The sequence below is a fragment of the Gambusia affinis genome, linkage group LG21 (assembly GCF_019740435.1).
Source record: "Gambusia affinis linkage group LG21, SWU_Gaff_1.0, whole genome shotgun sequence".
Lineage (NCBI taxonomy): Eukaryota > Metazoa > Chordata > Actinopteri > Cyprinodontiformes > Poeciliidae > Gambusia > Gambusia affinis.
In genome coordinates this window covers 23,567,455-23,584,781 of record NC_057888.1, presented here as the reverse complement: position 1 = coordinate 23,584,781, position 17,327 = coordinate 23,567,455, and the positions used below count along the sequence as shown (strand labels likewise).

General features: G+C 38.1%; 1 protein-coding gene across 2 annotated transcripts; it reads right to left on the bottom strand.

Annotated features, from left to right (window-relative positions):
* Positions 1–4,764: 4,764 nt before the first annotated feature.
* chchd7 (coiled-coil-helix-coiled-coil-helix domain containing 7) lies at positions 4,765–17,226 on the bottom strand. Of its 2 annotated transcripts, none has more exons than XM_044104502.1 (4): positions 17,108–17,226; positions 10,947–11,006; positions 10,764–10,862; positions 4,765–5,057 (listed from the first exon to the last, which is right to left on the bottom strand). In XM_044104502.1, exons 2-4 carry the CDS (start codon positions 10,998–11,000, stop codon positions 4,953–4,955), a joined length of 258 nt encoding a protein of 85 aa, XP_043960437.1. In that variant the 5' UTR covers positions 11,001–11,006; positions 17,108–17,226; the 3' UTR covers positions 4,765–4,952. The 2 variants fall into 2 exon arrangements, with proteins under 2 accessions (XP_043960437.1, XP_043960436.1); XM_044104501.1 differs by lacking the exon at positions 17,108–17,226 and adding an exon at positions 16,774–17,041.
* Between the last annotated feature and the right edge of the window lie 101 nt (positions 17,227–17,327).

The window sequence follows — 17,327 nt, the reverse complement described above, 5'->3', positions numbered from 1 at the left end:
CCATTAGTATTTTCATTTTTCCACAATCAAGCATTAGGCTTTTTCTGTTTTTTATATATGCCGTATGTTTGTCCTTAACTTGATCTGTTAGCACATTAGCTCCACTAACTTTTAGCCACATTACATATTTCTTTTGTAACAGCTGAATGTAATCATGTTTCTAAATAGTCAAATGGAAGATTTTTAAATTGGACATTAACGCATTAAAACATACATTTTAACGGGTTTTTAATTTTTATTTATTTTTGCCATCTAGTAAATATTGCAAGGTTCAGAGAGCAAACTGTCAAAAAGAAAAAAAAGAGAACAAAGTCTGTTTTCAAAGTATTGAAATATGTTTTGTTTACTTAACATGATTAACATGACTTAACATGATTACATTAAGTTTTGCTCCATATTCAACAAGTCAACACAAGACACATTTGAACAGTCAAATATATTCAGCAATGACTTTGGAAAGCAAAAATACCTATACTATACATTTAAAATAATTTCTTTGTTGTGGTTGTACTTTTCAGCAGCAAAAATGCCTTGCAACATTTTAGGTCTACAAAGTCAGAATATTTATTTCCCCTTATCTTGGATGTTGAAGTTACAACAGGGCATACCTTAAAATTTTTACAGGCTTGTAACCTGCGCACTCGAATTCTGTGCACTTCGATTGAGTCCACACTTCAGAGTGGCGTAAGGTGCAGCCTGAGTATTGGGTCAGGACCTATTAGTCAAATGCATAAATGAGCCATTTGACTAATAAGTGATAACCAGAAAGCTCATTTTGAGTCAGCTGCAGACCATTTACCTGCTTCACTAGATGAAATGTAGCTAGCTTAGCTTCATCAATTCATACAAAGATTCCTCAAGGCGACCATCCATGCCATCTCGCACGGACGCTCAGAGCACGAGAGTGTCATCAACAAGTATGTCCAATCAATAATTTAAAAAAAAAACCCGCAAAAATGTTGTAATGATGAGACAATATAATTAGTGAGTTTTAAAGTCATAGCCTACCTTGGATTCGGTTGCAGAGCCTGAAATGACCTTACTTCTGTATAAAAACACTAGAGGGCGGTATTTCATCAGGTATGACTGACCGGAAAATGAATGGTACATTCCTAATAAAAAATTAAAAATAATTATTACAGCTTCTTCTCTTCTAAATCACAGTATTTACACGGATTACTTTTTTTTTTTTTTTATTTTACACAGAAGCTCCCATCAAAATTTTTGTCAGGATTCTTCGATTTGATTGGTCCATGATTGTAAGTAATTAGTACTTCTACAAAAAACCAGAATAGCGTGAAAGTCCAACATTTCCTACAAGTCATCTCAGAAAGTGAAATTGCGGAAAACAGTATTTAAAGTTTTTGTTTATTTATTCAATTTTAATGATTATGGCTTACGTGATACACATCAGTTAAGTCAGAAGTCTTCCTTCATGATTATGTAGCATATTGAAGGCTCTAGAAACCTCTGCAAATGTTTGAATTAATTAACTGATTAAGGTCTGACACTATGAATTTTCACAAATGTCTTTTTTTAAACAGTTTTCTCATTTTCTGAGAAACTGAATTTTAGGGTTTTATTATTATCAGCCATAACCATCAAAATTACAAAACTTATCACTCCATGAGTTTCACTTTTTAAAATGACAGAACTGCCTGGACTAGAGACTCAACAGTAAAGAAAGGACAGAGTAGTAGACTGTATTTCTTGAGGAATCGATGGTTGTTCACACACTGCATACAGTGGACATGGTAAATATTCAGACCTCTTTAAATTTTTACTGTTTCATTGCAGCCATTTGCTAAGTTCAAAAAAGTTAATATTTCTTGTCACTGTACACTTAACATTCCATCCTGACAGAAAAACATTAGACATTGTTTTTACAAATTTATTAAAAAAGAAGAACTGAAATATCATATGGTCATATGTATTCAGACCCTTTGCTGTGACACACAATTCACATGCTTTGCTACTTGCAAAGCATGTGAGGTTAGAATTGGTGTTAATTCTAAACTTTTGGTGTTAGAATTAACACCAAAAGGTTCAATCTTCATCTCATCATGCCAGAGAATCTTATTTATCATAGTCCGGGAGTCTTTCATGTGGTTTTTGGCAAACTCTATGAGGGCTTTCATATGTCTTGCACTGAGGAGAGACTTCTGTCGGTCCACTCAGTCATAAAGTAGTTGACTTTATGAAACTTTCTCCCATCTCCCTACTGCATCTCTGGAGCTCAGCCACAGTGATCTTTGGGTTCTTCTTTACCAAGGTTCTTCTCTCTCGATTGCTCAGTTAGGCTGGATGCCCAGGTCTAAGAAGAGCTCTGGTCACCCTAAACTTCTTCCTTTTAAGGTTCCTGTGCTCTTAGGAACCTTGAATGATGCAGAAATGTTTTGGCCAGATCTGTAACCTTGCCACAATTCTGTCTCTGAGCTCCTTGGGCAGTTCCTTCCACCTTAAGATTCCACCTTCAGATTCTCATTTGCTCTGACCTGCACTGTGAGCTGTGAGGTCTTATGTAGACAGGAGTGTGCCATTCCTAATCAGGTCCAGTCAGTTTAATTAAACACAGCTGGGCTCCAATGAAGGAGTAGAACCATTTCAAAGAGGATTGGATTAAATGGACAACATGTGTCTGAAACATGAGTGTCACAGCAAAAGTTCTGAATACTTAAGACCATGTGATATTTCAGTTTTTCTTCTTTAATAAATTAGCAAAAAATTCTGCATAATAGTTTTTTCCTTCAAGATGAGATGCAGAGTGTACATTCATGAGAAATAATATGAACGTTTTTGATTTTAGGAAATGGCTGCAATTCAGGCTCAGTGTTGGTTCATCCATCCATCTTCTCCTGGCTCTGGACAGGAGGAAGATGGATGGATGAATGGCTGCAATGAGGCAGAGTGCGAAACATTTAAAGTGGCCTGAATATTTTCTGTACCCACTGTGTACCCACACAAGTTTAACTTAAATTAACATGATGTCTTGAGGGAAAGAAAAACAAACATGGTAAAACTTGAAGGGGACATATCATGCAAAATCCTGAATTTTTTTGTGTACTTTAAGTGGTGCAAAAAACGAAAAAAAGTAATTTATTCTCTCCTGGTGCTGCATACATATCTTTATATTCTTTCCAGTTTTTTTTCTATTATCTACAATGTTTTCTTGGCTATGACATATTGGCTGTGGAACTGCTAAACAAGGACAAGACTAAGGATATAATTGTACTGAAGGTTTTCAATATAATTATTTGTCTTGGGGAACATGTGACCAAAATGCATTCAGTGGCGTTCTTGGCACTTCTGTTAACTCCTTAATTATGTAAAGACTTTGTGTACTTCATTCATATTGTGGTAGCATTAATATTTTAATAGATGTATGACATGCATGGACACCATAGTTAAACTATGCTCTATACTGTAGGCAGTTGGTATAGATAGAGAAGGTGTAAGTACAATGATAATATCATTGAGATGCATTCATTTGAATATGTGGTTCTGCAGACTCGTCATCTTCATTCTCCTGCTCTGGGGTCAGACTCTGGCTCCAACATGTATAGTTGGAAGGACAAGTCTTCCCTTGCTGGAATAAAAAGTTTCTCTGGCGGTAGATAATCATACCGCCGCTATCAAACTGCAAAAATGGCCAGATGGAGGGAGTGAAATGCTCTGCGACCTGGAGGAAGGCGGGCATTGTCTCATTCACATTTTAAAAGTTCCCAGCAAAACTCTGGTCAGCCAGGGGTCTCTCCTCTCTCAAGGATCTTTTTATCAATAAACAGATTTCATCATACCCTCAGTTACAGTCTAAATTCAATTTGTCCCCAAATGATTTTTTTCGTTATTTGCAGGCTAGGAGTTTCGCAAACCAACTTGCTTTGAGCACAAATCAGCTTTCAGCGCAGCATATTTTTTATGATCTTCTTATAAAACCTCCCACTTCCAGATGTCTAATCTCACTGTTTGTGAATGTTTTCTCTATGCCAACATCATCTACTCATATCAGAGACGCCTGGTCAAATGATTTGGGAGTTACTATTTCCACTGCGCTTTGGGATCGTGTGCTGTTGGGAATAAAAAACTGCTCTATTAATGCCAGATTGCAACTAATCCAGTTTAAAGTGGTGCATCGCCTGCACTACTCTAAAGCAAGGTTGAATAAAATATTCCCTAGTCGTCCAAGTTCATGTGACCGATGTGGACACCCTAAGGCTACCCTTGGACATCAATTCTGGCACTGCCATTATTTAACAACCTTTTGGTCTGACATATTTAGTCTTTACCAAATGGCGTACAAACATCAGATACCTTCGGACAGTCTTATTGCTCTGTTTGGTGTTTCTGACTCCTGCTCTGCTCTGCCCCTGCCTGTTCAAGAGGCTCTGGCCTTTGGGATGGTCGTGGCTAAACGTGTCATTCTTACAGAGTGGAAGTCTGCCTCACCTCCCTCCTTTAAATGCTGGCTGAACAACATGGCTTCTTGTTTACATCTTGAAAAAATACGCTACACTCTCAATAATGATGTACGCAGATATGTTGGGACGTGGGGGCCATTCCTTGAACTTTTGAGTGGTGCCACTGGACACGTGTAGTGATGGACTGGCGTCTGCTATGTGGCTCTGCTGCCTCCCTGCCTGTCAGAAAGCCTCTCGGTTGATACACAAGGGACTTAATACACCCTTATGCACTCATTTCCAGCAGTATGCGGAGGAGCTGAATATTTTATTTAGTTTCTCATGACAGACCCAACACATGCAAGAATCTTTTTCACAACTGCTTTTATTGGCTGCTGAATCAAAAATAAACCAATAAACAGTTTCATGTAACATATTTAATGTCTTCTCGGAGCATAACAGACGTTGGTTCCATTTTTCTCTTAGTCACTGCAGTGCTCCAGCAACCTCTCAGTGCAGACCTGGAGTCCTTAGCATCTTTGTGACTGTTGACAGTCAGTAGGGTTTACCTCCAATGGCACTGAGCATCTCCAGTCTCTCCGCAGCTGTGGGCATTTCAGGTTTAATACCATCTCTTCTTCTCTGCACCATTATGTTGTGCTGCAAAGAAAACAACACACATAAGAACTGTACTGATCACATGCAACCACTGCTCCATCTTATTGATTAAAATTGTTCTCAAACCAAGTCTACACAAACTGGAAACAAGTGCATATTTTCACATCCTACCCTAAACTGGATTCTTCTAGTACCTTCCTCCTAAAAGGAACATTTTCCCTTCTTGTTATGAAGTGATGGCTGCTCTTGGGTGCCAACTGCTACCCATTGTAACATCTTCACAATTTCAGGTGACAAATTAACACATGCACCTACTGCACAAATACACGCCCACACAAACAATCCAAACGTTAGCAGGTCGTACAAACAAGTTCATATTTAATCTTTGCAACCTTTCCCCACATAGTAGTCATGTCTGGGCTAGATCTGGCATCAGGGCAGCACTGTTGGCTGACTGCTGGCACAGCAACTGGCATTTCAACCGGAACTTGGTGTACATGGGCTGAATTTGTATTCAGGGCTGGTGCTAGCCATTCTGATAGCACAAAGCACAGACCCACAGTCAAACATTCCCTATACCAGCATGGGTTTTTTTCCACAACAGCCACTCAGCAAGGAAGAAGTCATTACTTCAAGAGAGACATAAAAAGTCAGATTGTGGTTTACAGATGCACAAAGGGGCAAAGATTTTCATTTTTGGAGAACTGCCCTGTGGTCTGATGAGACTAAAGTGGAACTGTTTGACAATGATGACAATCGTTACATTTAGAGGAAATCGACAATGCTCTCTGGTTCAGAAGCGCATTCATTACTTTGGTGGACGTAGTGCGTTTAACAAGCCTTCACTTCATACAGAAAAAAGAAAACTAAAGAACATTATGTTGGGTTAATCTTCTACAGTCTAAATAGAGAAGTAGACAGTTTACCTTGTTAAAGACAGAAAGACTGATTGGTTTTTTTAAACTCATTCAGTTGTAATCCTATGAACATTCAACACAACTTCAAATGAACACATTAATGAATGAAAGTTTAGAATTAAACACCTTCATAATCCCACATAATCTAAAAATAATTTAATTCGTGCATTAAAAAATATATTCTAACATCACTCTTGCTCTTGTCACTCTGACAAACCTTTACATTGTCAATATTCTCTTCATTATTACCTTTTATATTTTCTGCTGATAAATTGCCAACTCTGCCTCACGAAGAAAAAATTTCAACAGTTGTATGATTTTTTTCTGCCTTTTTTGTTGAATCACTGTTAGAAACTCTCTAAATGATTGTCAAATATCTCCAAGTAATGTAAGTAAGTCCATTATTCTAAAACATTGTACATAACAATGAAAAATTGTTTTTCTTAATGGAACAAAGGGATATTTATCAGAAACAGGATTAATAAGACAAAGAAACTGGACAGTAGTGGACTACCTTGAGATTTTCCTTCAAGTTAAAAAAAATTTAAAAAATAGTTACTGGATTGTTTGTTATCTAACCCTCTTTACTATTAACAAAAATGTGGAGAAAATAGATTTTGTGTGTCAAAACATCTTACTTATGGCCCACTTTTGTGCAAGTCTATGGGGGTGGGCACAAGCCTGTCCTAAACCTAAATGTTATTCGGTCAGTTTACTTCAATCAATCAATCAAATTTTATTTGTATAACACCTTTCAGCAACAAGGCATTTCAAAGAGCTTTACATTATAAAAAATTTGATGCAACATAGAATCAACAATCAAAACATGACATTAAGTCAAGTTCCATCATTAAATCCTCTGACCTCTTTGATGAGATTGATCACATTTCAAATGCAACTCTAATCAAGTGGGTTTTTAGTAGAGATTTAAAGGAAGTCAGTGTTTCAGCTGTTTTACAGTTTTCTGGAAGTTTGTTCCAGATTTGTGGTGCATAGAAGCTGAAAGCTGCTTCTCCTTGTTTGGTTCTGGTTCTGGGGATGCAGAGCAGAACCAGAACCAGAAGACCTGAGAGGTCTGGAAGGTTGATACAACAGCAGCAGATCTTTAATGTATTGTGGTGCTAAACCATTCAGTGATTTATAAACTAACAACAGTATTTTAAAGTCTATTCTCTGAGCTACAGGGAGCCAGTGGAGAGACTTTAAAACTGGTGTGATGTGCTCTATCTTCCTGGTTTTAGTCAGAACTCCAGCAGCAGCATTCTGGATCAGCTGCAGCTGTTTGATTAATTTGTTGGACAGACCTGTGAAGACGCTGTTGCAATAATCAATGCAACTGAAGATAAACGCATGGATGAGTTTCTCTAGATCTGGCTGAGACATTAGTCTTTTAATCCTGGAAATGTTCTTCAGGTGATAGAAGGCCGACTTTGTAACTGTCTTTATGTGGCTCTGGATGTTCAGGTCAGAGTTCATCACTACTCCCAGGTTTCGGGCTGATCGCTGGTTTTTAGTTGTAATAACTGAAGCGGTGTACTGACTCTAGATCTATAACTCTAGATCTATATCTCTAGATCTATAACTCTAGATCGTTCCTCTTTAGGTCCAAAAATAATAACTTCAGTTTTGTTTTTGTTCAGCTGCAGAAAGTTTTGTCTCATCCACACATTTATCTGTTCTAAGCATTTATTCAGTGATTGGATGGGGTCAAAGGTCACCTGGTGACATCATAATGTAGAGCTGTGAGTCATCTGCATAGTTATGGTAGCTGATATTATTTCCTGTTATAACCTGAGCTAGTAGGAGCATATAAATATTGAATAAGAGGGGTCCTAGGATTGAACCTTGTGGTGTCCCACATGTGACCTCTGACCTCTTTGATGAGAAGTTTCCAATTGAAAGAAATCCCAGTAAAACTTTACTGGTTTGAATCCCAGATTCAAACCAGTAAAGTACTGGACCGGAGCGTCTGACCCAACTCTCCAGTCAATCAGTCAATTCAGTAATATGTCATGGTCAATAAACGTTGATAAACAATAAATCAATCAATCGTACGATAAATTAAAACTATCAACATCATTTTAATTATCAGCATTATCATCTCTTTTCTCTTTCTGTTGATGACACTAAATGAAAAAAGGCTCAACTCCGCTGCTCTCCACTGACCCTCCCTTCCTCATTTCCTCAGTGTAATGTCCAGTTCACACTACACCATCTTAGAGCTGTCGGCCGATTGTCGGCTCATTTCCAAACCCTGAGAGATCACACATTAGCCGACAGAAATCCTAGATATAACGGTTCCATCGGGTTCCATCGTGCAGTGTGGTGTCCAACAATGGGCACAAAATAATGGTTACAAGTCCAGATAACTCATTTTAAAACCAGGCATTAATCAATGCTTTACTACAATCTACCTGCAGTGCATGTGGCTCTAGTGTCAGCGTAACGTTCTGACTGAATGAAAATCATTAGAACCTATTTATGTCAAGTTAACGAAGAACAGCTGAAACGTTACCGGGTTCATCAACTGGTAGCATTTTGGCTCCAACTCCTCCCCTCCTCATTTCTATATTCTTTTGCATAAAATGTTTTATAAACATTAATGTTGTTTCCACATATCATCTCCAATGTTTGCTGGACTTCGGGTTGCTGTTTGGGATTCCCCTCTGTAATTTCCCCTCAGAAAGCACGGAGGAGAATCTGCGCTTTCTGATTGGCTGCCTGTTACATTCAACAGGCTGCGTTAAGCTCCCAGTGGGGAAAACCCCTGATTTAGATCGGGGCCACAACGATCTACCATAAACACCACACACTGCAGGATGATCGGTTATGAAATCACAAGCGACAATCTTAGAACATCAACGTTCTACGATTGTCATAAGGGTAAAATGTAGGTGTGAACTAAGTGTAGTGTGAACTATTGCATCAGGTAGTCGATGTTCCATCTTCTCTATTTACGTCTAATAATTACTGAAGGGCAATATGGGATACAGACTTCATAATCTGCACTCTTTTGGTTGAATCCAGTATTTATTTACACTTCAGTTCCAGTATTAAGTGTTCTTTTGAAAATAAAGTGTATCTATCTTTGGTAGGAAATCACATGCATTATTATGTCATTTCCATTAAATCAGTGTAAAAAGGTCTTCAAACAATATTATTGTTTATCGCAATAGTTTTTGAGACAATTAATCGCTCAGCAAATTTTGTTATCGTGACAGGCCTAGTCAACAGTGTCAAAAGCTGCACTGAGGTCCAACAGAACCAGCGCTGTGGTTCTCCCACAGTCCGTATTTATATGGATGTCATTGAACACTTTGACTAGGCCAGTCTCTGTGCTATGGTGAGATCGGAAACCAGACTGGAAGGAGTCAAAGTAGTTGGTTATCATTAGGAAGCTATTTAATTGTTTTAACAGCTTTTTCAATAACTTTGCTGATGAATGGGCGGTTGGAGATCGGCCTGTAATTCTGCAGTAGTGATATGTCTAGATTGTTCTTTTTTATAAGTGGTTTGATTACTGCTGTTTTCAAAGCCTGGGGGGAAACACCTGATGAGAGGAATGAGTTACTATTTGGATCTGATCAGTAGCAACAACAGGCAGGTTGTCAGATGTCCAGAGAAGGAGAAAGTTAAGCAACAATGTTTGCTTAATTTCTACTTTTTTGCAAACGTTTTGACTAGATTTAACTGTTTAACCCTCCTGAAATCTGTGCGATATAAATGGATATATCGCAATTATATCCATGCAATATAAATATATTGCATGAATCTGATATATTTATCAGATCCACGCATCTGATATATATATGGGTGAAACAGACTTTACTGTTCTTTAAGGTACCATACGCCGGAGATCCGGCATGGCACCAAATTACTATCGACCTGTAACCAAGACAGCTGAATATCCTGGCTTTATTTAGCCTTTATAGCTGTTATAATATTCAATATTTCTGTTAAAGTAGCTCAAATAAAGATTTGAGCTACTTTCCTCTGGGGTTTTTATGGAAAATTAGGTAACACTTTATTTGACGGGGTGTGCATAGGACTGACATGATTCTGTCATAAACATGACAGAACACCAATCATGAACATGAAGGAGTCTTTATGATTGTCTATGATTGTTGTCATGAAGTATCAGTCGGTAAATCATGACACTTTTACTGCAAAGTTGCTTTAAAAGTTGCAATGAAAGTCCATTAAAAGACAGAACTTTGCATTATTTTGTAAATAATGACACTTTAATGCAAAGTTGGCACTTTTAATGGACTTTCAATGAAACCTTCAAAGCAACTTTGCATTAAAAGTGTCATCTAATGAATGAATATTCATGACAACAGTCATAGACATTCATAAAGACTCCTTCATGTTCTTGACCGGTGCTTTGTCATTATGACAGTGTCATGTCAGTCTTATGCACACCTTGTCAAACTGTTCCCGAAGAGGGTATTTGATTTCCACAAGAAAATGACACAAAGTACCATTTTGTGTTGCGTCAGATATCCTGGCTTATTTTAGCCAGGATTTAATCTGCTACCTTTTAATCTGTTGAGAAACAGCCCTGAACAAGAAAGGAGCTTGGATTTTCTACATGCACCTGGCACAGGTAACCGCTCCGAGCACAAGTAATCCACCATCATGTAGCCCATTTTTCTCTTGTAGCCCCAGAAGCAATTCTGTTCCAGGACCTGACTGACTATGTACCAACTCCACTCTGGCATACAGCACTACAGAAGCCTGATGAGAATTCAGACTTCTAAATGGTTTGTTGTGCATTGTTTATGCATATGTTCCTTTACTTTCGTTCTAATGTTGAAATAAATAAACTCACCCAATATTTTCTGCAGTTCTTATATCTCTGAAAGTAAGCTGAGCACTTGCTCCTATCATAGTTGTAGGAGTCCAAACACTTGTGAGAGGCATCACTTTCCTGAAAGAATAGGATCAGTTCCAATCATAGAGCAGCACTCGCTATCGTCAACACTGTCCAGCATGGGGAGGATCAGTAACTTACTTCTAAGCAGGGGTTTATGTCCTGGTTCGAAATTTTTCGGGACGTTTTATCCATTTAGATCTGTGAAGAGAAAAACAAGAAAGTTTCTAGTTTTGAAATGACTTGTTTGGAAAACTTTCAGCAAGTGCGTAATCATCGTTTCAGTTTAACTAGGACAGATTCCTGAAGGGGCTGAGCCACCACTGCTTTTACCTCTCTACTTTTTCTGTGAATTTAAAATAGAAATGTCCACTTTACAATCAGCCGGAATTCCTTACATAGAAAACATTTTAACCAATTTGAAAAAACTGACCCTGACTGTATTGTTGATAACGAGGATCAACTGGAACAGATGTAGAAGACCTAGAGATATATCTGTACAATTGAATTGAATTGTTTAGATATTTCTGTATATAAACTGGTTTTGTTGTTTTGTATAGTACCTTGAGATGATATTTGTTGTAAACTGACATCATTTAGTAAAATCAATAGTCAATTGAAATTTAATTTGAATAACATAGTCTGAGTTGTGTTTTAAGGGGATTACTTTGGAACCTGATTGTGATTATATGAAAGAAAAATAGTGTAGATTGGTTTAAATTAGAGATGTGCCAATCGATCAGCCACCAATCATGATTGGCCGATTTCCTTGAAAATGTGTATGATCGGTGATTGCCAATCGTGGACTCTTGTTGCCAATCATCAAAACCGATCACATTGATCTCACTTCGCAGCCTGCATGTGCAGCTCATCTCCTCTTTCCTTCACACTGCACGAGCACACGGCAACAAGTCCTGTGGTGGAACTATAACACTCAGAGTGAATGGGAAAGTTTGCGTGTTGCGGTGGAAAATTACTTCGGTGGTGAAGCTCGTCAAAATGGATCAACATAGCGAATCTAATATGACATTTAAAAAACAAACACTTGATGGAGCTTGGCTATATTGAGCTTCACTGCAGGAAAAAAAGGACATCTAGACAACAAGTAAAACAGTACACAACCACCAACACTCCACCCAGATTAGCATCACGGTCACAAAGCTAAACAAATGACCAGAAAAATAATTCAAGTCTTCGAGCTGGTGATGTAAGACGCTGGTTTTGCTCTCTCTCTAGGACCGCCACTTATGCTAGTAATATTTGACAGACGTAGCACTGCTCAACCTCCACCAGACAGTAAACTCTCACACCAAACTTCTGCTTAATGCTGCAGCATCCAACTTACTTTTAAATATGTATTAGAATATGTGTATTATGTCTACATTAGGTGGATTTATTGGCAGATAAGTTTTCCATTTTGCCAGATAACAGTATTATTTATACCGAAAGCAAAAAATTAATAGTCATTCCAGGCAATTGGCAGTGATTGATGATCGGCCTCATGAATGAGCGGTATAGGAACCAGCAGCAAAAACCTGATTGGAGCATTCCTAGATTAAATATACAATTTTTACATTTTAAAGCAAGCTGCAGAGTTCAAACATGTGACAATACAGACTATGTTCATACATATTTTTTTAAATTTGTCATTCTAGAGAAGCTGCATTAATGTCATTGTTGCTTAAAGCGGGCCTTCACCAATTCACAATTCAGTATTCACAGATTTGTTTGTGGAACGTGACTCCAAATTATTCACAGAAAATTGCCTATTTGCAGATTTCTTCATAGAGTATGTCTAAAATATTTGAAAGAAAATGCAGCCTATGGAAGCTTAAACACTTATGCACAATTCTACTTGACAATTCAGCTTTGGCTGATGTTTGAAAAACAAGCAACCCAAGAGCTCTATTAATTTTCCTGGGCAGTACTTAGCTGTTGCCCCAAAAGCAGAGACAAGAAAGACTGTAGGTGATACTTTAGCCTGAATACCACTTAATTCATACGACAGTGATGAAAATCCTGCTCAATACAATAAGCTACAAAGAAAAAAACCCTGCAGAAATAAACATAAAATACTAGGATAAATTGATAAGTAGAGTGCCAATAGTAATTGTAATAAGAGCTTTTCTCAATTAAATAAAAACGTAATTTTTTTTGTTGGTTTTGACCATTTCATACAAAATGAAGACAAGGGAAACGTAAACCAGAGTTGAGGTTTCAAAACCTGAAAGGAACCATCTCCATGTTGATTATTAAGGATGCTCCGATCAGGATTTTTGCTGCCGATTCCGATCACCCATTTGGGCAGATCACTGCCGATAATCACCAATCGATGTGATTATCGATTGGTGATAATCACAACCAATCCCCTGGCTTTTAATCACCTTTTAATCCCCACCATGGGGGGAGGAATGTAAACAGTCACCACGACAACATGGGAATATTCACGGGGCAGGTAAAACGGACGAAGACCAACCACCAGCAGTTCAACGTCCGGGCAACAGATTCTCTCCTTCACCGTTATATGAGCAGGACTGCACCAACAGTTGCTTACTAGAACGGCGAGACCGCCTCCTGCCAAACATTGGCTTGGCATCAGGAATATCTGGGTGCAGCCATGTCGCCGTGAAACACATTAAAATACATTCCCGATATTCCTTCTGGCTCCAGGAGAGCAATGTTAAGTCATCCATCTTGTTAGCCATCGAATTAATGTTGCCCATGGCAACAGAGGGGAGAAACAGTTTATAATTTCTCTTCTCCATAAGCCTGTGTTGTTTCTTCCTTTTTGCTCTCCTTCTCTGTTTGTTTCCTCCTCTGCGACCCGATGTGTCCTTCTCCAGATCTCCTCGGGGATTTCAGTGGATCTGGACTCCATGCCGGCCGGTTTCAGCGCAATCGGCTGATCCCATGTGTAAACAATGTGGCCAAGTTATTGCACTAGGCAGAGTATAAACAGTATCTCAACAACAAAGAAAAAGACTATGACTTTCTTAGTCAACATTGTTGAAGATACTCTTCTGGCAAAGTCAAATAATTAAAGTGATAAAATAAAATAATCGAACAGATATTTAAAATATTTAAGAAGCAAAACGATGAGAGGAGTAACCGCAACAGGCCATCCTAAATGATTGACCCAATCTGAAACTAAATAATTGTATGCTTCCAAGCTTTTGAAATCTTCCATCTGGCTTGTCGTATAATAGGTGTGCAGCACCAGAAAGTTAGTTATGTTATCGCCTTGACAATGGGTAAATCCTCAAGACTATATGACAAGTCTTTTTTACAGAGACAATATGGGTCATTTCCTAAATATACAGGTGCTTTTTCGAGATACCTCATCTGTGCCAGGGCATTAGGGTACTTGCTGTGATCCCTTTTGCTCGGTTTTGAACCGGAGAAATCCTGATCTATATCTGAATTTTGCGCGTCATCCGGCTGACGTGTCTGCAACCCAGCAATAGAAGCAGTAACACTTGTTTCTGCCCTGGTGAGTAGTGAGTTGTGCTATTTTAAGTAATTAGCCTATGCTAACAATACCATCATTAATGCAAACAACAAGCTAACCCGTATTTTTTCTATGTGCTTGGATCTACTTGTAAATAATTTATTCTGCAAATCCAAATTCTATAGAGCCTCCCAAGAGGATATGGGGATTTTTTTTTCTTTTGTGTTACCTCACAATACTTTAGCGTTGTCAACGAATATTTTTGTAATTGAGTAATCTATCAATTATTCTTACGATTAATCGAGTAATTGGATAAAAAATGATAAGGTAAAACATTGGTAAATCTACCATAACAGCAATATTACTATCAAATATCAACATCAGTCCAATTTTTCACAGTTGAGCTTCCCCAACAATAACTTTTCTCTACTTTAGAAAATTATCTAATACAATAATAGCTCACTTTCCAAGTTAACCTGAAGAAAATTTATACAAAAATCTGACATTATATTCAATTCAATAATAAAGTGCCAGGCTCAGAAATACGTTTATAAAAAATAGTGTATAAGCGTACATTTATACATTTACGCTTATAAAATGTATAAGCGTAAATGTATGCTTATACATTTACACATACATTTATGTGTAAATGTACGCTTATTCACCTTCAGTCAATTTAATAGATGAGCTCTCACCTTGCTCAGACATTTATAGCTTTATGTTCTGTTAGCAACGGGATTTGACACCTTTGTTCGTCACAAACAGAAACCCATCTACCAGCTACGTGTCGCCACCCGTTTGTTGACACTGGGATTATATAAAATTTAATTTCCAGTTCGTCGTAAAGCTACACTTACGTTAACTATCTAATGCGCAGCCGCCCGCAGTGTTCAGTTTATCCGCTCACCTGTATAAATACTCCTGCAGCGCTCTTCCCTGCTGTTCGCTCTGAACCAGCAGCTCCAGGAGGAGAAAAGCTGTAGTCTAGGCATTGCGCCAGTCATTTTAAGGATGCCTATTGGCCCACCGAAAAACGACTAAGACCCAGACATTATCATGAATAAATAAAATCCTCTCAGGCCGAATTCGAAAACTGGACGTTATGCTGCCAACAGTTAGTTTTCGTCAACAACTCAGGGGGAAGTGAGCGCTCCGCGCAACACAAGTAATAACCCAGTCGGAACACGATGAGCTAAATAATAAAATAGAATTTAACGAAGCTTTGATAAGCAGATAAATTTTCGTCGAGGAATTTTAATAATTGAGGTAGGCTACTCGAATCACTCGAGGAATCGTTTCAGCCCTCCTCGCAGTAATGTACTGATCAATTCATGTGGTATAATTGAATACTGTAAGCTTTTCTTATCGTACTTTCTGCTATAATATAAAGCTTTCATGAGGTTTTTCCATTTATGTTAATATCTTGTTGTGAAATATCTGAAGTTTTATATTTTTTTCTTTAAGATAAAAAAGCACCACAAAACTATAAACAGAAACATTCCGTAAGTAGGAAAGAAATAAAAATACATCCAAACTATTTGGACTATTTCTGAGTTATTATCACCGGGTAATTGTTTAAAGATTTAAAGGGCTGTTTTAATGTGCAGTTCTGTCACAACCTTACACAGACATGCGGTGAATAAATCGATTTTCAATCAGTTTTTTGCACCACAGAGTTAAGAATAAACAATGACTGAGGCTCTTTAAATGTGTATATATTTTAGATTTTAAACTGACATTTGTGACTGTATACAAAATAGACCATCAAATATTGCACTGAGTTAAGTTGAGTAATTTCAGATTTTTGTATAACTTTTCTGCATGTTAACTTGGAAAGTGAGCTATTATTGTTGCAGGTTAATTTCCCAAACAACAGAAAAGTTATTGTTAGGGATGCTCAAATATGAAAAAATTGGACTGATGTTGATATCTGATCGTAATACTGCTGTTATGTTAGATTTACCAATATTTATGTTTTATCTGATTACTCGATTAATCGTAAGAGTAATTTGTAGAATACTCGATTACTAAAATATTTGTTTGCAACAGCCCTAGTTAAATTATGAAGTCAAATTTCTTTTAGGTCATATATATGTGGTATTTTTCTAACTGAAGGTATCATAGTTACTTGATTGTGTACGGAATGTTCTTGGAAATTGAATAGTACTTCGTCTTTAAAAACGTGCGCATGTTTAAAGTGGAAAAAAGTAAATAAATTCAGAGGATGATATGTTAATGACCTGATAAATATGTACCATTTAACGGAAAGTAGCTGTGAATGTTTGGACCTGAGGGAAGGAGTGGCAGAGCGCTTGCACCGAAGTAGTTAGAGTGACAACGCCGTCACAATATCAGATGTTACTAGAGAGTAATGAATGAAGAACTGATTAATGAACCTTTCGATAAAAGCAATGGGTTTGAAAGTATCATTGGTTCATGAGGCTTCATTTGGCCATCAACACCGACTGTCTAAGAGCTCTGCTGCCTGTTCAGGTGTTGTCATGGAGAAAGTCCACCTACCTTTACCAAGTACACCTACAATACGACGCTGGGAAGACTATAGGAACCGCTGTGGACCCACACGGCTGAAGGTCATAGCTCAGTTATGAAACAAACCGGAGTGACTGACTCAGCTGGCATCACACTGCTGTACCCCTACTATCTGCTAAATCCTCTCCGAATTAAATCATATGATCTCCTGCTCCAGAAAGCTACGAACAACTAGCAAACTCGTGCTTCCAAATGCACTTCAGGGAAGGTTCCTGACACTGCTACAGCGTATCAGGAAACTCCGCCAAAGTCATCGTCACCTGAACGTAACATAAAGCCAATGAAAATGCCGGAAAGCGCTAACCCCGTCGAATGACAGCCCGGAGGTCCAATGGGATTCCTCCTTCGATCCGTTCTTCCTCCTATCGTTGTGAAACAGAGCAGAGCACTAATAACGATTGACAGGATAACTAGCAAGTCCAAAAAAAAAGCCGTTTATTGAAAGGCCTCTGCTAGAGATGGACGTGAAAATGGCAGCACCATCAACAAATCAAATGAAGCATTGCACCGGGGTGGGCGTGGCC